Source organism: Panthera tigris, chromosome A2, assembly GCF_018350195.1.
Source record: "Panthera tigris isolate Pti1 chromosome A2, P.tigris_Pti1_mat1.1, whole genome shotgun sequence".
In the NCBI taxonomy this organism is placed as follows: Eukaryota; Metazoa; Chordata; class Mammalia; order Carnivora; family Felidae; genus Panthera; species Panthera tigris.
The window spans coordinates 85,830,125-85,853,558 of record NC_056661.1 but is presented as its reverse complement, the minus strand read 5'-3'; the positions used below and the strand labels follow the sequence as shown (position 1 = coordinate 85,853,558).

At 38.2% G+C, this 23,434-nt stretch overlaps 1 protein-coding gene across 5 annotated transcripts in view; it reads left to right on the top strand.

Moving 5' to 3' along the window:
• CACNA2D1 (calcium voltage-gated channel auxiliary subunit alpha2delta 1) overlaps positions 1–23,434 on the top strand; it is a 497,531-nt gene that overhangs the window by 72,574 nt on the left and 401,523 nt on the right. For all 5 annotated transcript variants that reach the window (XR_006210876.1, XM_042965363.1, XM_042965360.1 and 2 more), the window contains exon 2: positions 18,499–18,580. Coding sequence is in view for 4 of the 5 variants with exons in the window: in XM_042965363.1 (XP_042821297.1) it covers positions 18,499–18,580 (82 nt within the window). In the remaining variant the exon portion in view is untranslated. The remainder of the gene's footprint in view (positions 1–18,498; positions 18,581–23,434) is intronic.

Genomic DNA, 23,434 nt, shown 5'->3' with positions numbered 1-23,434 from the left:
TGCTCATTATATACATATATTTTTATTCACCCCTTTCATTCTGTTTACATCTAAGTATAAAGGCAAATAAAAATGACAGTCATATGGCCACAATCAAGTTGTATCCATTTTTTTTTTTTTTTTTTGGCTAGGCATTAGGAATTAGATGTCTGAAGATACTTTTAATTTTTTTTCTGAAGTTTTAATAATTTTAGTTGTAAATTACAAATCAATAATCACCATTAAAAACCATATAGAATATATATAAAACAAGATCTTACTTAATTTTTTTAATGTTTATTTTTGAGAGAGAGAGAGAGAAAGAGAGAGGATATGCAAGTGGGGGAGGGGGAGAGAGAGGGAGACACAGAATCTGAAGCAGGCTCCAGGTTCCGAGCTGTCAGCACAGAGCCAGATGCGGGGCTTGAACCCACAGACCACGAGATCATGACCTGAGTCAAAGTTGGACGCCCAACTGACTGAGCCACCTAGGTGCCCCAAAACTATATCTTATTTAGATGCTTGCCTAATAGTTTGTAAGATAGATATGACATAATTTCCTTTGTATCCAGAAGAACTTTCTAACAGTTTTGCCCCCAGACAACAAGGTTGTTAGTAAGGTGATGAATGCCTATCTTAGGAAGTATTTAGGAGCATCAGCATGATCATTTTTCATGGGTAATGTATACCAGCAGCTTCCATTAAATAGGAAACTGGACAGCAAGGCCAAGGTGTTTTCTTCTGCGCTTTCTAGAACAGAAAATAATGTTTACGACCTGCATTAATTGGACACATAACTTCAGTTAGAGATTTAGTTGCAAGGTGTTCAAAGGTGATGTAAATTCCCATGAGGCTCCCGTTTCCCTGATGTGATCAAGAGATAGGAGAGATAATCTGGAGCTTGGGGACATCCACCGTGGAGAGCCGGAAAGACAGCTTGCCAGGTAGCAAGAGATGCTCCAGTGGGTTTTTCCCCCCCCCCTTTTATTACTACAGGTGACCTAAACAGATAGTGTGAATTCTAACGGGTTGCCTACATTCAAATCCTTTTGTATTTTCTGACCAGCAATAAGAAGAGTCCATTCAGTCTCTCTTATACAGAAGGGAACATTTGGAGAGAGACTGTATGGGCTGTCGAGCCTGTGGAAGGCTGCTGAGTCACATATGATTCATACATCTGGCTTTAGGAATCTTCAGACTTTTCACGTTACAATACAGGGGTGGTCCATTTTAAAAATGCTTGTTGAAATCCACATTGGGATGTACTCTAAATGGAGCACCAGTAACAGTGACAGGATGGCTGTTAACAACAACAAAACAATGAGCATTCTGCAACAGTTCATTCTGAATGTTGATGTTTAATTCATGTTACTGGCTGCTTTGTGATTCTTGCGTCTTTCCTAAAGATGACGGGTTGCATGGACATGCCATCCTACCAAAGCACCATCCTTTCACTAGGGCTTGTGCCATGCTTCCCACTGTTTCTTGAATGACTGAATGAGATCCATTTTTAAGGCTTTCCTTCTAATTGCAGAAGAATTATTTCAAATGTGGAAGATATACACAACCACACTTTCTATAAGGACATCAACCATTGTGTTTTGAAGTGTTTACTTCATAGTTTATATAAATAATTTAAATACCAGAAATCATCATGTTATTTGTTCCTGAAAAGGGAAATATACCGAAGACTCATCGTTTTATTGCCTCTTTTTTGTTGCCAATAGCAAATCATCTGATATTAAGGATTCATTTCAAGTAGAAAAATAATATCTTTAGGGGATTTAAAAAGGTCTTCTAAGTAGTTGTACATACCTGAATCATGCTTCATAGCATTTTTTAAAATTTACTGACAGTGACCTAAAAGTTTCAATTGGTTTTAGCTCCATAAGGTGCTTTTTCTCCTTGATAATTTTTTCTAATTAGTTGCCTAGACTTATTTTTTCATGTACAATACATAAAAGGTCGTAATTTTATACTATTGTTATTTAAACATCACCAACTATTACATAATTTGAAAAACATTCAAATAAAAATGTTTCAAATTGCGACCAAGAAACCAGAAATCGCTTCTTTTCCTCTATTACTCTGATACTTATATGGACCTTTTACTTATTGTTCCTATTCTTTGCTGGGAGTTATTTCCTAGTGCAAAAATTGTTAACTTTTTCGCCATTTGATAAGCATAAATTCGTTTCTAAATACAATTCTCATTGTTCATTTCGCTGCATTAATGGAGAGCAACAATTTGGTTCAAACAACCAGTTTAGTTCTATGTTTATATTGAGCGAGTCAGGAAGGAGGGCTGGCTCTAATTCCTCCCCAAGAAGCAATCTTGTGCTTGGCATGCTTTGTGTGCTCAGACCGTCAGACGGGAGCACGAGGGCAGTGCATGTGTTGATCAGGCAAAGAGGGTCAAAGAGGACCACGTGTCTGTGGGGACAAAAAGGTTGAAAGCAATTAAATCGCAATATGATTCCTGAGCTGAAAATATATTTACTATTTCCAATTTGATGGTTTCATTCCCATTTTCTAGAATCCCGTGCTTAATGCTAAAGACATAAAAATGCTGGTGATAGGCTACCCTTACAGTGTTCCTTTCTTTGGGTCTTCAGAAAGAGAGTTATTGTTTTTCTCATTTGCAAGTTAATACATTTGCATTGACAGCTTTTTGATTGTTAAATAAACTCTGTCCTGGAACAGCTGTCAGACAAATTACACTATGGGCTATCTTTAAAAGGAGTGCCCCATGAGTCAGTCTGGGCCCAGGCTTTTATATTCTTGCATTTGTTTGTGTATCTGAACCTGCATTGTGAGGACAATGAAGGCCAGCTGAAAGTCATATTTTCCATTCATATTTGAAGGATTTAATGTTGCTTTTGGAATATTTTATATTTAGAAACACATCAGGGCCGGCTCTACATCTAACCTGCTACTTGATGTCAAATCTGTGTGCATGTTGTGAATAATCGGAGAGTCATTGGCCTTGTACTTAACACTGACACCACCATGCTGTGTTAACGAAAGCAGTGAATTTTGTTTTTTCCCCCATAAAACAAATAGTGCTTGTTTATTTGATAATCTGAATGAGAACTTAAAAACTTAATGTGAAGAAAAATTGTAGCATTTCAGTAATCCTGTGCATGTTTCCACAAAGATCTTTTAAGGAAGAACATAATCTGGGTTTTCTCAATTATTCGAATCCTCATTTCCTAACTATAACTTTTCTTCTGCAATGTAAACAAAAGACTTCTGTCATTGCCATTTTCTCTTCTTACATCAGTGAAGCAGACTTAGAACCCAGGACTCTGACAGTCTGTAAAATAGAAGACACGAGACATTTGTAAATTCTGATGAGAGAAGAATTGAGGACTCCTAGTGGGTGGTTTCATGATGGGAACCAAGCTGAATTTCAGGCCACCCTGTCGATTAGCATTTATTAGACAGTTTACTCTGTTGGCTTCTTAGGGCACATTGCTTAATTTTACTAACTCTGTGATCTTGGGCAAATAAGTTAACCTCTCTATGGCTCAGTTTCTTTATCTGTAAAGAAAGACTCAGCATAATACCTGCCTCGATAGATTTTTGTAAGAATTAGAGTATGTTTACATGACATGTTTATTTATTTACTTTTATTTAAATTCATTTATTTATTTTGAGAGAGAGAGAGCAAACAGGGGAGGACAGAGGTGGGGGGTGAGAGAGAGAGAGAGAGGGAGAGAGAGAGAATCCCAAGCAGGCTTTGTGCTGTCAGCACAGAGCCTGACATGGGGCTTGAACTCACGAACCGTGTGATTATGACATGGGCCGAAATCAAGAGTCAGATGCTTAACCGCCTGAGCCACCCAGGCTCCCTTACAGGATGTGTTTAGAACAGCTTCTCACACGTAGGCGCTCAATAGATATTATCTGCTGTTGAGTGTCTACTGTATGCTTAGAACTCTGCCAGATAGTCTCCAAATGCAGAATTATCAGCTGTGGACTCTCCATTCACTGAACTTGAGTATTGCTGGAGAAAAATAATAGTCACATAATACATATACCAAAATGTATGACATTTTGTAGGACAGGCTATATATATCTTAAAAACTCAGAAAGAAAAATTTCTGAGTGTTTGAAGACTCAGATTGCCCAGAAGTAGGATCCAAAGCATAGACTTGAAAGATGATTTTGCGGAGCTGCAGGGACTTTGGTAACTCCAGGAAACATGACTGAATAACATGACAAAACTGTGAAGCAGCGAAATTGGCTTGTCTGCAGGTATTGATCTATATAGGGAAGTGGATTGGCCATTTAGATCAGAATCCAAATATAATAAGCATTTCAGTATTTTATAATATCAAAGATGCTATGAACACGCAGTTAATAATTCATAGGAGAAAGGAAATGAGATTTTTATCAGGGCATTCAATAATATTCACGTGCTTGAATTAGGCCAAAATAAATTTGGGGAACAATCTACAATGGCTAAAAAAAATACAGATAAACAATGAAAGGGAAGATCTTCAGTAAGATGAAAGGAGGTTTTGTCATGAGCACATAGAAATTCAGTTCATTTGTTTTATAAAAACCCCAGCAGCAGATTGTGTGGCCATGTGGGGCACCTCCACTGGCAGCAGGCTAGAGGGGATGATACTGCGGGTTGTAACTGGCCGTGATGGGGAAGGATAGCAAACAAAGCTCTCGGGGCCTCAAGGGAGCAAACCCTCACACGAGAACCCTCCCCCTTCCAGCTAATCCATGGAACTACATTCATGTCCGCTCTAAAGTGTATTGCCCATTTGTTCTCTTGGAAGCTGGAAGCAAATTGCTGGAGCTGAGGCAAAAACATATATGAGCTAAAGAGGCAATGAAAAAATGCTTGGATAAAACAAAGATCAATCCAAGATGGTGCGTAAAGGAGGTATGGTGAATCTTTGGTTTTTGAGAATTAGGAGTATGTGTGTTTGTAACACAGATTACACACACACTCACACACACACACACACACACAGGAGTAGCAGAAGACCCACAGAAAGTGAAGGCAGAGGAACATGAACAGCTTAAAATTTGATTTTAGTGATAAAGCTTGTTTTTTTTTTGTTTGTTTGTTTTTTTGGTTTTTTACTCTGCGGTATTTTACCTTTTCACTTTGATTAGCATGTTCGCATCCTTCCCTGCATTTCTTACAGGATTGACTCTAGATAAAAACGGAATACTTAAGCACTTCACAGATCTAAACAGCTTTCTAAAAACAGAGCAGCAGTGTTATTGAAAATGGTTTCAATTGAGAATAATTTCGGGAACTCACATTCCTAGCATAACACCCATCTCACAGACAATCCTAGATTTAATGTAGTTACCAAGCACTCTTTTTTACACCAAAAGAAAATTTAATTCTATAGTTATCTATGCTATCAGAAATGCCTGTTTAGCAAAATAGTGTGTCTAAGCTATCTACATCTTTGGCTTACTTATGTTATATTTATCCAACTGCAGGAACACTCTGGGTGGTTTATTACATAACAAAAAGCAGTGTGGCATTGGTGGGATATTTATAGCAAGTAGAACACTTTTGAAATATATGATCTTATTACTTCAAATTTATGAATAAGCTCTTTATATATATATCAACATAACTGAAATGGTCGGATTGTTAGATCTTGTGATATTTAAATTTTTCCCCAGGTCCACAGGATATAACTATGTCTCCTATTTCCTTGGGTTAAAAATAAAATTATTTATGGGGCACCTGAGTGGCTAGGTTGGTTGAGCGTCTGACTTCAGCTCAGGTCGTGATCTTTCAGGTTTGTGAGTTCAGTCCCCACATCCAGCTTGCTGTGTCAGTCTGTCAGTGCAGAGCCAATCTCAGATCCTCTGTCCTTCTGTCTCTGCCTCTCTCTGCTTGCGCTTTCCCCAAAATAAATACATATATATTGAAAAAAAATTTTTTTAATTTTTTAAATTTATTTTTGAAAAGAGAGAGAGAGTGAGGGAGCTTCCGCACGCAAGCGGGGCAGGGGCAGAGAGAGAGACACACAGACTCTGAAGCAGGCTCCGGGCTTGGAGCTGTCAGTGCAGACCCCGACGTGGATTCAAACCTCTGAACCGCAAGATCATGACCTGAGCTGAAGTCAGATGCTTAACCGACTGAGTCACCCAGGTGCCCCTATAATTAATTCTTAAGAATAGTGGTATAGGCAGAGAATGCTTAGGACAAAAGCTTTAAATGTTTGGGGCGCCTGGGTGGCTCAGTCGGTTAAGCGTCTGACTTCGGCTCAAGTCACGATCTCACGTTCCGTGAGTTCGAGCCCCGTGTCGGGCTCTGGGCTGATGGCTCAGAGCCTGGAGCCTGCTTCCAGTTCTGTGTCTCCCCCTCTCTCTGCCCCTCTCCCGTTCATGCTCTGTCTCTCTCTGTCTCAAAAATAAATAAACGTTAAAAAATAAATAAAAAGGGTGCAGACTTACTTTCACAGCCCCCTACCTTCCTCTGTGTGTCTCCTGTTCCTCTTCTGCTTTAGTCTCTATGCTAATTGCTAGTGGGGTAATTCAAGGAGGGTGTGGAAAGAAAGATGTCTATATTTTACTACCCTGTCCTTACTGATAGCAGGGGCTTCATGCACGTCTTTCTCTTTTCTAGAGGACTTACCAACTCAAATACAGCAAGGAAGGACAGTTAGTCTTGGTAGGACCCATTATAACATTTCTCAGCTATCACTTTAGCTCCATTGTTCCAACTAGTAAAGAGGTACATTCTCTCTGTAGCATTTAAAACAATTAAATAGATAACTATGCAGACTTGACTCTTTGTACTCAAGAATTACACTTTACAATAGATTAAACAGGGTGTAATTTGTGCTGTTCTGAATTTGATGTTCCTCAAGTGCATGCAAAATGAAATGGATTACTATATATATATATTTTTTTTTTGAAAAAAGAGTTTCCTGAGCTGTGAGTTACTCTTTTGAAAGCTGTTTAATGGGCAAATCTGACCTCAAAGGGAACAGTGTTTATTGCATGGCAAGTATCTTTCTTTCAAATTTAGTGAAAATCTGAATTTTTTATATCTTTGCTTTAAAATGTTGGCTGTTTCTGTACAATAAAGTGAAGCACACGATATAAAAGATTAGCTTAATTATTCCATAAAATAATTGTTGAGAGATTTCACAGTGAATGCTCCAAATTAGCCCGAGTCTGCAGACATCGTTAAACAGTTGGAAACATAGACTGCTAGTTGACTCTGAGTTACTATAGGGGCAGAGAAGGATTACAAGATTTTTTTTCTCTCATCTGTGGCATTCATTATACACTTGAAAGATTTGGAATGATAAAATGTTCACTCTAGAAATTTAATAATCTCCTTATAATAATCATATTTTGAAAATTTGCCACTTTTTCAAAAATCTGTGATATTTCTAGATGCATGGGTCCTGCAGTTCATTTTTTTCTGATGTGGATTATGGAGAGAAGAAGAAGAAATTAGTAAAGAAAGCACTTTAATAAATATAACTGTGCTAAAAACAGACACATAGACCAATGGAATAGAATAGAAACCCCAGAACTAGACCCACAAACGTATGGCCAACTAATCTTTGACAAAGCAGGAAAGAACATCCAATGGAAAAAAGACAGTCTCTTTAACAAATGGTGCTGGGAGAACTGGACAGCAACATGCAGAAGGTTGAAACTAGACCACTTTCTCACACCATTCACAAAAATAAACTCAAAATGGGTAAAGGACCTGAATGTGAGACAGGAAACCATCAAAACCCTAGAGGAGAAAGCAGGAAAAGACCTCTCTGACCTCAGCTGTAGCAATCTCTTACTCGACACATCCCCAAAGGCAAGGGAATTAAAAGCAAAAATGAATTACTGGGACCTTATGAAGATAAAAAGCTTCTGCACAGCAAAGGAAACAACCAACAAAACTAAAAGGCAACCAACGGAATGGGAAAAGATATTTGCAAATGACATATCGGACAAAGGGCTAGTATGCAAAATCTATAAAGAGCTCACCAAACTCCACACCCGAAAAACAAATAACCCAGTGAAGAAATGGGCAGAAAACATGAATAGACACTTCTCTAAAGAAGACATCCGGATGGCCAACAGGCACATGAAAAGATGCTCAACGTCGCTCCTTATCAGGGAAATACAAATCAAAACCACACTCAGATATTACCTCACGCCAGTCAGAGTGGCCAAAATGAACAAATCAGGAGACTATAGATGCTGGAGAGGATGTGGAAAAACGGGAACCCTCTTGCACTGTTGGTGGGAATGCAAATTGGTGCAGCCGCTCTGGAAAGCAGTGTGGAGGTTCCTCAGAAAATTAAAAATAGACCTACCCTATGACTCAGCAATAGCACTGCTAGGAATTTACCCAAGGGATATGGGAGTGCTGATGCATAGGGGCACTTGTACCCCAGTGTTTATAGCAGCACTCTCAACAATAGCCAAATTATGGAAAGAGCCTAAATGTCCATCAACTGATGAATGGATAAAGAAATTGTGGTTTATATACACAATGGAGTACTACATGGCAATGAGAAAGAATGAAATATGGCCCTTTGTAGCAACGTGGATGGAACTGGAGAGTGTGATGCTAAGTGAAATAAGCCATACAGAGAAAGACAGATACCATATATTTTCACTCTTATGTGGATCCTGAGAAACTTACAGAAACCCATGGAGGAGGGGAAGGAAAAAAAAAAAAAAAAAGAGGTTAGAGTGGGAGAGAGCCAAAGCATAAGAGACTCTTAAAAACTGAGAACAAACTGAGGGTTGATGGGGGGTGGGAGGGAGGGGAGGGTGGGTGATGGGTATTGAGGAGGGCACCTTTTGGGATGAGCACTGGGTGTTGTATGGAAACCAATTTGACAATAAATTTCATATATTGAAAAACAAACAAACAAACAAACAAATAAATAAATAAATAAATAAATAAATAAATAAAACTGTGCTTTTTAAAAGCATAATAATGCAATGGCATTTCATTTCAACATATTTTTCTATGGGTTCTATAAATGCCTGTGTGCCTCCTGTATGTAGAGAACTATAATAAACATATTGAGGATTAAATGAGAATAAAAATGCATCCATCTAATCTTGAACGTGTACAGGGGAATAAGCACCAAGTACAATTAAAATGCTTTTGGAGCTGAGTGGACAGAAGAGAAAATTTTTAGTTTGGAGGGTTGTGAAAGGTGATACTAGAGTATTTGTGGAATTTATCCCATCATAGTGGTGGTGGAGGATTAATTTCAGGGAGAGGTTATAGAGCAAAGCAGAACACAGAAAAGGACCACCACACACATGGAAATGCGTGAGGCTGGTTGAAGTGAAAGGTCTTAGAAAGTAAGATGCTGGAAGGCTGGGTTGTGTAACTTTTCTCAACTGTAACTTTTCTCATCTTTGGAAAACAAACAACTAGTTTTTATTATAACTGAGTGAGAGACCGACTGTTCATCACTTTGGCATGGAGTTTGGCACTAAAATAAGGTTTTAATGCATTTAGCTATCAACTATGTGCTGGGAAGAAATGCCGAAAGGCTATTATTTAACAAAGGATTGGAGGAGGGATGTGATGAAAGAATTGGCATGGGTTGAGAAGATTATTGTTATTAAAACTCCCACAAGGAGAAGGAGTACAGGAGGGTTCGTACCATGGGGAGGAGAGATACTCAGTTCAGTTTTAGAGGTATTTTGAGAAAGGATGGTGGAAATCAAGTTGGAATGATCTAGCAAATGGTCATTAAGATATAACTGGAGCTCAGATGTTGGGCTTATATAGGTGAGGTGATAGTTGAAGTCATGAGGTGTTTTTTTGTTTTTAACACATATATTTTGGAGAGAGAGAGTGAGCTGGAGGGGGGAAGGAGGGAGGGAGGGAGAGCAATAGAAAGAGGGAGGGAGAGAGAGAGAAGGAAAGAATATGAAGCTGGCTCCACACTTAGTGTGGATCCGGACACAGGCTCATTCCCATCACCCGGGATCATGAACTGAGCCACAATCAAGAGTTAGTTGCTCGAGTGACTGAGCCACCCAGGTACTTCAAAGTCATAAGAGTTTGAAGCAGTATAAATCAAGAAAACAGAGAAAGGAGGAAAGGATCAAATACAGATGTTGAGAAACCAACAATATTTGATCTTAAGAGGATGAAAAGGAGTCAGACTATAATATAGATAGGGGCGCCTGAGTGGCTCAGTTGGTTAACCATCTGACTCTTGATTTTGGCTGAAGTCATGATCTTATGGTTCCTGAGTTTGAGGGGCAGGCTCTGTGCTGGTGGTGTGGAGCCTGCTTGGGAATGCCTCTTCCTTGGTATCTCTCTGACCCTCTCGGGCTCACTCTCTCTCTCAAAATAAATACACTTAAAAAAAAAGTTTATTTTTTTGACAGAGAGAGAGAGAGAGAGAGAGAGAGAACACATATGAGTGGGTGAGGGGCAGACAGAGCGGGGGGACAGGATCTGAAGCAAGCTCTGTGCTGACAGCAGTGAGGCCGGTGTGGGGCTCGAACTCACGAACCATGAGATCGTGACCTGAGTTGAAGTTGGACACTCAACCAACTGAGCCACCCAGGTGCCCCCCCCCCCCCCAAACGTTTTTAATAATACAGAAGGAAGAGTAGGAGATAGGGTCCTGGGAGTTAAAGGAACCATGGGTCAAGAGGACAGTGTAAAAATGGGAAATGGGGTAGCGAAGGGGTAGGAAATGTTCTGTTGCATGCGTACATTGACTACATTTCAGTTCTTGAGAGCTTCCTACGATTTCCTGCTGCAAACACCATCCATTGTTACTCTCCTGACTACCCATCCTGCTCAAAAGCTATCATAATAGTGAAGCCTCTGTTACCACTTGAGTCTCGAAGCCAGGGAGTTTCATTTCTAACGAGCCAAGCAGAGTAAGTGTGTTCCTGTTTGAAATCCATTGTGTTTTCTCACGGAAATAGTATAACTGTTACTTAATTTCTGTTGTATCCATATGCTCAAATATGCATTGGTCAGAGATTGTAGCATGCATATATATATATATATATATATATATATATATATATATATACACACACACACACATATTCTGAAGAGAAAACTTTCAAACTATTAAACTTTCTGCGAGCAATCCCTTTTATTTTACGGTGATTTTAGGAATTTGTCCTGTAAAAATGCATATATTGTTTTAAGTGATGTCAAGCAGGGTATGCGTATTCGGGCCACTTCCTTTGTTTCATCTCCAAGCATGTTCTTTTAGAAGATTGTTAGGCTAAAAACTAACAAAAAATGAGAAATTTGGAAAAGAGACCTTGTTTATGAATATAATACTATAACACTTTAATGCGATTTTTGGTGTCTTCATTATTTAGAATGAGTAGCGATCCTGAAATTTTCAGGTCCTGCAATTCACTTTTCCTTATCCTTTCCTGCCTGCTGATACCTGCCCCATATTTATCTGAATGCCTTTTTTCTCTCCTCTTTCCCTCTCCAGTCAAGAGATAGTGAAGAAAGTCACACAGTTATGCTGATTACTACCAGAAAAAAAATGATGACCTTCAGTATAGGGCACATCTTTAAATACCCTCCAGCTAATGCTCTTTTTTAAACCACCAAGCTTTCTTTGCAAGCCTACCTTAATAGCCGCTGCTCATCTCTGAACAGGTGACTGTCTCTTTTATTACAAAGGAAATAGAGACCAGTAAGTGGAAATGTCTCAACTTTTTGATCAAGTTGTTCTGGTTGTTTCCATTTACCTGAAAGCTTTTACATTTTCCTTTCTATCTCCATGGAAGAGGTATCCTCCCTTTTAGCTGTGGATTGGGTGTCTCCTGTGTTATGCTTATTTATTCATTTAATCTCCAGTCTCATATTTGGAATACAAGGGGTGAGCAAGAAGAAGCCTGATCTAGAGTCTTCTGAAGGACCTTGCTCTGTCAACAAATTACATGTTCACTCTTGAATCTTCAGTGTTTCCTTCTGTACTTGCTGTTCTACATGGAAGCATGCTTCAATCTCTCATGTTAAAAAACAAAGATAAGTACTAACTCTTTGTACTTCATTCTTTACTAGGCTTCAATTTGTGTTTCTCTCATTCTCCTTACACATAAGGTGAGTAGACTTCTCCCACCTTATTTGATGACTCTATACCTACATTCTCTCTGGAGACTTTTCCTGTCTGTGGGCTTTGTGAAAGTGTTGTTCTTGGATTTTCTTCTCTTTTGCTACTACTCAGATCCTCTGCCAGTTCTTTAAACATTATTTTCCAGAGTTCTAGTACTGTGTATTTCCTTCCTCCTTCCATACACTGTCCTTTGAGAGTCATACGTTGATTTACCTAATGTCCTTTACATACATCATAAACATCAGATCTTTATATTCGTATTAAACTTCAGACAACTCCAAACCTAGTACATTCAGTTGCCTACTGAATATCTCCACATGTATCTCCACAAAACATATCTAATTGAACCAATAAAAACTCATCGGTGTCTCTCTAAATTGTTCCTTGTGTGCTTTCTCTATCAAAATGTCCTATTATTGTTTAATTGAAGAACTCCATGAATCATTCTAGAATTCTTTCTCCATTCACTGTCTATATCCAGTAGAACATGACATTCTGTTGTCCATACTTCAGAATTTTTGTTGAGAAAATTTCTTGTACTTGACCTCTCCTCCATTTTTCTGTCTCCTCTTACTGCTACTGGGCTGGTTGGAATCCCCATCATTTCTTATCTAGACCCTCCCTTCTCATTTTTCATTTTCCCTCAGAGCCACTGTCCACTTAGCTGTCTGAAAAATTACTTCATGATGTTTATAGATACTTAATTGCTCTTGTTACTCTCTGACTTCACGTTTTCCATCATCTCTCCATTATTTTGGGAAGTCATTCTGAATGCTTCAGAATGTTATTTAAGACACTTGGTCTGGACCATCTGTCTGTCTCAATCTTGTCCCTGCCATGCCTGCTCCCATTCTGTGCCTTGTGTCGAACCAGCCAGCTATTCAGACGACTTAGGCCATCTTTTATATTCCTTCTGCCTTCATTCTTATTTACGTGCTTTCTCAATTTTGTCAGATTCCACTCATCTTTCAAATCTCACTTCAAGTAGCTGTTGCTCCAGAAAGTCTTCTCCATCCATCTCCCTGCATTACTACTTGATAAACTTTAAGTGATTATCTCTTGGTCCTGAAATGTATCCCGCTGGTAGAATTCAGGACACACTACCCGCAAATATGATATGGAATATTTTCAGCTGAAGGAGTTTGAGAAATGTCACATGCAAGGACTTCCTGACCTTCCCTTCCTATGAAAATTGCCTTCCCTAACCCCAGAGGAAAGGAGCATCCTTTATTTCTGAAGGCAAGGGACAGAGAAAAGAATGTGAATGCATAGTCTTTGTTAAGTTCCCCCTAGTTTACTACACTTTGTTCATACTCTTTGCTCTATTATATCTTTCCATGACTTTCTAGTCTTTATCAGACTTAGCAGAAGCACACTCAGGTTTAACCCTTTCTTTGAGTCTTCATTTCCTTATGAAGGTTCCTGTGTCATGTAAAACGTGTATTAAATAAATATGTGTGCTTTCCCCTTCTAAACCTGTCTTTTGTTAACCTGCCTTCTATTGTCTAAGTTTATCTAACTTAACAACTTGAAGGGTAGGGGTGCCTGGGCTGCTTAGTCAGTTGAGCATCCAACTCTTGATTTCGGTGCAGGTCATGATGCCAGGGTCATAGGATTGAGCTTGGATTATAAGGCATATATTTGTCATTTCTGCATCTGCAGTTTTTGATATCTCCAGCAGACGTGAGTTCTTGTTGAATGCATTAACAAAGAGCAAACAATGAATTCTTCCTTGTGGACTGCTGTATTCATTTCTTATTACATGAAAAGGATATATCCTCTCTAATTGTCTCAAATTTCACGGTACCTTCTGGCGGTAGTAAAATAGAGCTTAGTGATTGTACGTATGTGCTTGACAATTTACTGAGAAAGAGAAAGTCCAAGAAAGAATCTGCAGGTATGAGTTTTGCCTTGTGTAATTTTTTCCCTTTTTTGATGAATGGGATCTTTGCTTATTTCTTAGTCGTTATAATCTTCTAATTCCAGGTTGGAAAGGCATAGTACTCATGAATTTTAGAAAAACCAGGTAGCACCTCATATCTATGAAAAATAATCCTTGCTCCTATAAAGTGTTCTTGACAGCTTGTCATTGGGGGTGAGAAGACTGGATAGGTCCTCGATTACTTTCAGCCAAAACAGGTTAACCTCAATGAACACTGGCAGTGACAGTACACTCAGGTGTCAAGTTAGAATGCACGTTTTGGATCACTTTAGCATAAATCAGAATTCAGGCGTGAGTTGTGGGTTTTTTGTTTCTGTTTTTGTTTTTTCACATATATCGTCTTTGTCTCTCAGTTGCCTAGCGAAATGGATATATAACAATTCTTTTTTTTTTTTAATGTTTATTTCTGAGACAGAGACAGAGCATGAGTGGGGGAGGGACAGAGAGGGAGGGAGACACAGAATCAGAAGCAGGCTCCAGGCTCTGAGCCGTCAGCACAGAGCCTGACGTGGGGCTCGAACTCATAAACTGTGAGATCATGACCAGAGCTGAAGTCGGTCGCTCGACCGACTGAGCCACCCAGTAGCCCCGGGGATATATAATACTTCTATTTGTCAATGTTGAGAATTACATTTGGGAAAAGATGATTGATTGATTGATTTATAATGTCTATTTTATATTTGAGCGATAGAGACATAACGTGAGCAGGGAGGGGTAGACAGAGAGAGAGACTAACAATTTGAGGCAGGTTCTAGGCTCTGAGCTGCCAGCACAGAGCCCAATTCAGGGCTCGAACCTACGAACTGTGAGATCCTGACCTGAGCCTAAGACAGATGCTTAACCAACTGGGCCACCCAGGTGCCTTGGGAAGAGGTGACTTATTTACTTGGGGTTTTAGGACTTGTTGAGTAACTGTTTGGAGAATTGAAATAGTATGATGTGAATTAGAAAATGGTGTCAGTGGTCTTTGCGCCTGCCCATTCCCTACTGTAGGTTATTATTCTTAGTGTAGAAATGGAGCACAATTTATTTATCTAATAATGGTACATATCTAATAAACAGTATCTAATACAGTTATTTATCTAATAATAGTAATAAGAATACTAATATTTATAGTGTTTTTCAAATGTATTATTGGGGAGGAAGAATTCACTCTGCCATTGAAACTCTTTCTGGCTGAATTAAGAATCACCTTGACATGAGACACATTAATAGAAGAAAATCAAATTTAATAGCATACCTGTGGGGAATCCACACAGACACAGAAATTTCAAAGACATTGAAGCAACATGACACTTGTATGAAGCTAAGGGGAGGAATGGAGTTTGAAGTTACAAAGGGGAGAAAGACCATTAGCAAGAAGGTAAAAGGAGATTATTCAAAAACAGAGGTTCCCTATTATGTGGATATGTTTCTTAGGTAAGGAGGAATCTCTATACATAGCTGTCTTCCATATACAAGCAGACAGTTGAGGGGCTAAAGAGCTTTTCCTAAATCTACTGGAATTTGATTGCTTTTAATTTAAAATAATTTTCATGCTAAAGTGGTGCATCTTGGGTCCATCATGGTGGCCTGCCTTTGGCCGCTACAATACGCACCAGTTTATAAACAGCAGAAAGCATAGCATTAGAATAATGTGGTTTGTAGCCTTCATTTTAGCGATTCTATAGCTTTCTTTTTATAACCTCCTCCCAGGTATTTATTTTTTGTTTCTTGATATTTATTTACCTTTGAAAATCATATTTGTATAGCATGGTTCAGTAGATATTCTTCCTTATTTTCATTTGTGTGCAAGTACCCCCAGCTTTTATGTATTAATTAGTTTGCCTCACATGTAAGTCAATTCTCTGTGTTTTTCTTTAAGGCATTTCATCCTTTTTTTGGCGACTTTCTGTTTTCCTTCTTACTCTTTAGCTTATCAGCTTATGTATGTATGTATGTGTGTGTGTATGTACTTTTTGAGAGAGAAAGAGCGCCCACTCTAGCTGGGGAGAGAGAGAGAGGGAGAGAGAGCAAAACTCAAGTTCCACACTCAGTGCAGAGCCCCCGTACGGGGCTCGATCCCACGACCGTGGGATCACGACCTGACCTTTCAGGTTGACCAGTTGAGAGTTGGATGCTCAACTGAGCCTTCAAGGTGGCCCTATCAGCTTTTTTTTTTTTTTTTTAAATGTTCTTCTATACATCATTTAGATCCCTTTATTGCATTATGCTTTCTTCCCCCACATTTAATTTTTTATTCTGTTATATTTAAATTTATCTGACAAAAAGTTGGTAACATTGTAGTTCTATTGTAATTCTTATCTATTCAAGGAAAAGAAAGACAAACGTGGTTAAATCTCATAATTGAACACTTATGAAATACACGGTTAATTTTTTTTTAATGCTTTTTTATTTATTTTGAGAGAGATAGAAAGTGAGCGAGCATGAGCCCGGGAGGAGCAGAGAGAGAGAATCCTAAGCAGGCTCCTGCTGTCAGCACAGCCTGACATGGAGCTTGAACTCACAAACTGTGAGATCTTGACTTAAGCTGAATGAACTCAAGAGTCAGACGCTTAACTTACTGAGCCACCCAGGCGCCCACATAGTTAATTTTCAAAACAGCACTTTTCTAAACCACTCTTGGATATGGTCTCTTAAAGGTGGAAGAACATTTGATACTAATCAAATTTGAAGAAGTAGGATATGTGAGGAAAAGATAAATACAGATGTCATATATATGTAGACAGAAGTTCAGATTCAAATATATCATTTCTTATCATTCTTACTAGTGTTTTCTTATATTTGCATGGGCAGAAAAGAATACACATTTTATGTCTTTTTATAAATAAGGATGAATAAATGAAATATATGAAGGGATTACAGATTAAATTATATTGATTTGAAGGGGGAACATTGTGTGCTATTTGGTAATGTCTCTAATGCCAGGAAGAAATAAGACCATTGATTTAAGCTTTTCTAAAATGTCCTGATGTCCATAACTTGTATTTTAAGGTCTCCATTTCATTAATCTGAAGTATATACATGAAAAGGCTTTGAACTGAAATCTTCTCGTCATAATTTTAATGCTCAACATGTTTCTTTCAAACTTAAGGCTTGATCCAGGAATTCCAAATTTAAAAGTCTGGCTTAGGAAATGAAATAGTTTTAAACTTTACTCAGTAAGGTATTTGCTGCTGTGTAATTTACAGTGGTTAAAACTGATGATACTCTATATTTTAACCAAAAAGGATGGTCAAATATATTATGGCATGTAGAGATAATGGAATATTAAGTGGCCATTAACATACAATGTTTATAAAATATTTATAATGGCATGAGGGAGTATTTGTCGTATGACCTAAGCAAACCAAGAGATACAAATTTTACATAATAGGGTTTCAACTATGTGAAAGAATTTTAAAAGACGAGAAGAGAGTATATCAAAATATTAACAGTGGTTATCCACTGTCTAATAGAATTATGAAAAATTTAAAAGAATTTATATTTTCGTACTTTTTTTTCAAATATTCTACCTGTAACACCTCCTTAGTATTATATTAAGAAGACTTACAAGCTAAAGGATGAAGTTTAGTTAAAGTAAAAAGAAATATTTTTTAATGTTTATTTATTTTTGAAGGGGCAAGAGAGCACGAACAGGGGAGGAGCAGAGAGAGGGAGACTCAGAATCTGAAGCAGGCTCCAAGCTCTGAGCTGTTAACACAGAACGTGACGTGGGGCTCGAACTCACAAGTCGTGAGTGAGATCATGACCTGAGCCGAAGTCAGAGTCTTAATTGACTGAGCCACCGAGGCACCCCTAGTTAATTTTTTTTAAATGTACATTTATTTATATTGAAAGGGGAGAGTGGGAATGGTGGAGGAGAGAGAGAGAGGTAGAGAAAGAGAGAGAGAGAGAGAGAGAGAGACAGAGAAAGAGAAAAAGAGAAAGAAAGAAAGAAAGAAAGAAGAAAGAAAAAATAAATCCCAAGAGAGAAAGAGAGAAAGAAAGAAAAAGACAGAAAGAAAGAAAAGAAAAGAAAAGAAAAAAAAGAGAAAAGAAAAGAAAGAAAATAAATAAGTAAATAAATCCCAAGCTACATGGGGCTTGATCTCATGACTATGAGATCATGACCTGAGACAAAATCAAGAGTTGGGTGCTTAACCTGCTGAGCCACCCAGGTGCTCCATGTTTAGAATAATCTATTTAGTAACTATTAATATAATTTTCATAAAAATTAAGGAAATACCCTTATGTTGAACAAGACATCTGTGTCATTTGCTCTTTTATGTTTTGTGGGGTATCACCTTCCTCAGAAGTGGACCCTAAAGGTTCATTGGTTTTGTAATTTGAGAATGGGTTGGGAGGGTGGACATAGTAGGAACTTGGGGGGAGGGAGAGATTTCGAGGTGCTTTAATGAATTATGTACGGCACGAATATCGAATGTGTGTGGCTTGGCTTTGCCAGAGTTCTGATGGAACGTTCTCTTCTGGTTTCTGCAGTATCAAGTCATGGGTGGATAAGATGCAAGAAGACCTTGTCACACTGGCAAAAACAGCAAGTGGAGTCAATCAGCTTGTTGATGTGAGTACAACTGCAAGACGTTTGTAAATCTTTGAATGCAGCTCTGTCTTCTAGGAAACTGCGTTTCTATATTACGAATAGGATGTGATTTTTCATGTGCATCGGGTAGTGAGATTCTGAGAAGGATCCTTGGTACCTGCTAGTTATTGTGAGCAAAGAATGTCATTCCCGGCAATTAATGTCGCGTTCTCACCATGCTTTACACTTTACACACAGCCTTACCTTAGATGAGTTCATGTGATGTGCAGACTCCCCTAAAACTCATAGTGGGGTTTCATGTGCCTGTTCTTCAGGGTATATTTTAGAATCTCTCACACCGTGGTGACTTTAAGTCCTTGATGGATTCTTTTGAATATCCTCAGTGGGAACACATGTTCTTTTTTTGAGGGTAGATATTATTTTTAAAAATGGCTGGAAAGTGTTTATAGCCATGTCTGGAGACTAGAGTGAGTCATTGAGATGGGTAATAAAGATTTTTGTGTAAGAGAAGGAGACACTATAAAATATGTTTTCTTCTTCTGATTTATGAAATGGCTATGAAAGTCACTCTAAAATGATTCTTGGAAATGATAGCAACGTATAAATATTTGTATAGCATCTTATATAGATTGTTTTCCTTGGATAAGAGCATTTACATGTAATTCCCATGAGATTTAAAAAAAAAATTAAATGTCATTTCTTTACAGTCTCACTACTTCGATACTAGTGTAAGTAATGTAATAATTTGAAAGTACTTTTATCTTGTGTTCTTAGTGTTACAGTGAGACCTTTTGTTTTCCAAAAATGTGAGGAGTTGGTGGGGTGAGATATAATATAAAAGCAAATATATGTATGATATATGAATATTTGTGATAAGAATATTTATATGTGAATATTCCTCCCAGGCAGAAACTAGAATATATGGTTACCTTATATATTGTTTGAATTTCATAAAGAAACCTACTAACAAATACTTTAAAAAGTTATTCTAGAATCTCTTTATAAACCAATTGGAAGTTTCAACATGCAAAAGTATCTTAAGAAACAAATATCTGTGAGAGGAGATATGGAATACATTTGGAAATGAAAAGTGTTCCCTTGTGAATAACAATGATTAAATTTAATTCTCATCAACACTTGTTAAGCACATAGTATGTCCCAGGCACCGTTCAGGTGCCAACGATCGACAGAAATGCAGTTCCTCTCTTCAGAGGACTGACACTGTACTACTCAGAAATTTCCATTTTGTGGGCGCAAAGGTTCCGGAAAGCTACTTACTGGAAGGTGATGCTTGGGGTCTGCAATGATTCCTTATTGGACGATGTGTTAAAAAAATGAAATTGTGTCGGATAATAAGGCGAGCCTCTATGAAAGTGACAGTTTGTGGAATGAGAAAAAAGAAATGAGACTTGACAGATTCTGGTTAGAAGTTCTATGACTCTCTTTATTGGCAGTTTGAGATTAAGAATAAACTGCTCTCAGGAGCTGTCCTTCACTCCAGAGTTTCTCTAGCCTCAGAAACCACTTTCTTGGCTGACCTCACTTTTACTTTTGGTGTTGAGATGTAAACCCTTTTGCCGAATCTGCCTTTTGCAATGAATCATTAAAAAAAACAAACAAAAACCAAAAACAACTTACCTGATTTCCATTATGCTTTATCAAGCACAGGTTACTAAGAATACTGCAAATATTGATGAATGAATAAATGGCCTAGTCTGAATTTGGATAAAAAAATAGAGCGGACAGGAGGAAAGAAAATCCCCGTTAAGGTGTTTTGCTTATGAGACATATACCTATGTGACAGAAAAAAAAAATACAAATAAAATAATTATGTATTACAACAAGGGATGGGAGAGAGAAAGAATGCAGAATCTATTATTGGAAAAAAGAAATTAAGTATTGGGGCTCATAAAGAGTGTTATTTTGCATAGATAAATGATTCCATATGCCCCTATCCTTTTGCCTAGAAAGAAAAGGTACTTGATGGGGGCTAAAGGGTTGCATTTCTTTTCGGCCATGGGAACTTAAAGCTCAGAGGAGTTGAAGGACACCAGACTTGAGAGTGAACTTTATTATTATTTTTTCAACGTATATTTATTTTTGAGAGTGAGAGAGTGCGCATGTGAGAGAGCAAGCGTGAGTTGGGGGAGGGGCAGAGAGCGAGAGGGAAATACAGATTCCAAAGCAGGCTCCAGGCTCTGAGCTGCCAGCACAGAGCCCAGCTCGGGGCTCAAAGTCACATACCGCGAGATCATGACCTGTGCCAAAGTCAGATGCTTAACCTGCTGAGCCACCCAGGTGCCCCGAGAGTGAACTTTATGCTGAGTTTGGGGATATTGGATGCACGGTGAGGATCAAAAGTTGAATAGAGGAATTTAACAGGTTCCTAGGTTGATATTTAATATTGTGGAAATGGTGATTCTTCCCTAATTATTTAATGGATCTGTTTTTCCTGGCATCACAGGACACAACTAGCTTGTTACCTGAAGGTTCAGAAGCAGCTACGATGAGGCAACATAGCTAAAAGAAGGCATCTTTCTAATTTTATAAAAATTGCTTTATGGCATCATTAAATACTAGCCCAGGAAGATTGATAATGATTAATACATTGTGTTAATGGAAGATGTACATTGTGTTACTTTGATACATTTATATATTGCAGTACGATTGTAATGTTATTTATCACCTTACATACACCTATAATACAGTATTATCTTCTGTTTTTAACAAGCCATATGCAGATTTTAGGATTTCTTCTTCTATGTTTTGAAAAATGCCTTTTGTATTTTGATGGGGATTATGACTTTGGGTAGTATAGCCGTTTTAAGTATATTAATTCTTCCGATCCATGAATAAAGGATGTTTTGTTTTTTTTTTTTATTTGTTTGTGTCTTCTTTCAAATCTTTGAGCAGTCCCATTTTAGGACTTTTAAAAACACACACACATAGACCTGTGAATTCCTGTTGCTGACAAGTAGAGAGAGGCTGATGATCATATATTAACTAATAGATAACATTAACAAAATTAAGGTGGTCTAAGTATTCTTGGAAACAAAGTTTTTAAGTTTGTAAAACATTCTTGAGCAACTTTTTTCTCACTTAATATGTTGATAAAATATTTCATGTACAAATATACTTAAATTTCAACCAGTATCTAAATTATCAGATATTCTGAATTAATGGGTTCTGTAAGAATGATAATTTGCTTTGTGAGGAAGTTTTTTAAAGATGAATCGATAAAAACAAACTACTGTTTGTTTTTCAATGAAAGACACTTTTAAGTCTGCAAAAAGTTGTTTTAAAAGAACACAGTTGGTTACGTGTCTGACTCAGGATTTCAGCTCAGGTCATGATCTTGTGGTTCGTGGGTTTGAGTCCCGCATTGGGCTCTGCACTGGCAGTGTGGAGCTTTTGTGGGATTTTCTCTCTCGCTCCCTCTCTCTGCCCCTCCCCAGCTCTTTAAAAAAGTGAAAAAAAGAAAAAAAGAAAACAGAACTCTGCAAATAGGTCTGAGATCCTCAGTTGGTCCCCTGACCGACCCTGCTGTGTGGAAAGCAAATCACAATAATGTAAGCAAATCACAACCATCTGCGAGTTTTGTTGTCCTTTTGGACTATTTTTTTTTTTCCACCTCCCCCTTTTCCTTTAGGAATCCAAGACTTCCTTGGGGCCTCCTGTTCATTAAAACAATTGGACTGATGGTTCTCATTTACGTTTGTTTAAGTCTGTAGTAACTCCTTCGCCTCTAAGCAGAACATATTTGATATTAGGAAGCTGGTGTGAAGACGATGTTTTGAGAGAGGTGGAGTTTTTTCAAATAGGTCATTCCAAATAGGTCTCTTTTCCTGGTGAGGGTCCGGTGGGGCCGGGGCACCAGCGGAACTTAGACTGAGGCGAGGCGTGTGATCTTCAGGGGGTGCAGAATTGAAGGAGGCACTCTGGAGAGTTGGAAACTTGCACCATCCGCAGAGTGAGTGAGTAGCTCCTGGAATTTTGTGCCTCAGGGGACTTAAGTGCCTCAACCCTGGCGCCCAGGGACAGTAAAGGCCTAACTCCCTCTGTATCCCCGCGGCCAGAGGCAGAGACATTTGTAGCTTTCTGGACATCGCAAGAGGCCTCTGCTACATTTCCTTTTCTGTTCCTTTGCCATCCTACATATAACATGAGGCCTTTCTTATGGCCTTTTTGGATGATTTGTAAGCTTCCCAGACTCCTCTTGTATTTATCTCAGGTGCAGGGGTGATTCCTACAGTGTTAACAACGTACGCATTTTGAAATCTTCACCCACAATATCTGACACTTACCTTCTGTTTCAGTTCTAATGTTGTGTTGTATTTTCTGACAATGCAGGATGCTCTGGGAATCCAGTCTTTTTGTTAACAGACATTATTCTATCCCTTTAGCTTTGTAAGACGGTTGACACAATGTGTGTCACCTTGTTTTAAGGCTTTCTTCTTACATGCAGATTCTGTCTGCATTTCTAACATGTTAGGTTAGAATATGCAAATGTTTTTAAGAAAATTGGTGAATTCCCCCCCCCCCCCCCCGGAATTGTACTTTTGGAGGTAAAATCATTCTGCATTGGTATCATCATAGAATTTTCTGGCTTTTGATTCACTATTGTGATTTCATAAGTTAAGATTATATTAAAATCAATGCGTACATATTTCAATATGCTTTCAAAGATGTGACTATGAAATGTGTCTAAATATTGAGCATTCAGTACTCTTAATTAAGTTAGTATTTACATAAATGTTTTAAGTGAATAATTTCATTAGTAACTCATGGTATTAATAGACTGATGCTTTTACTTTGACATTGTGGTCACGTCACTTATGTAAATAGAATATTCATTTTCTAGGTGGTGGAGAGCTT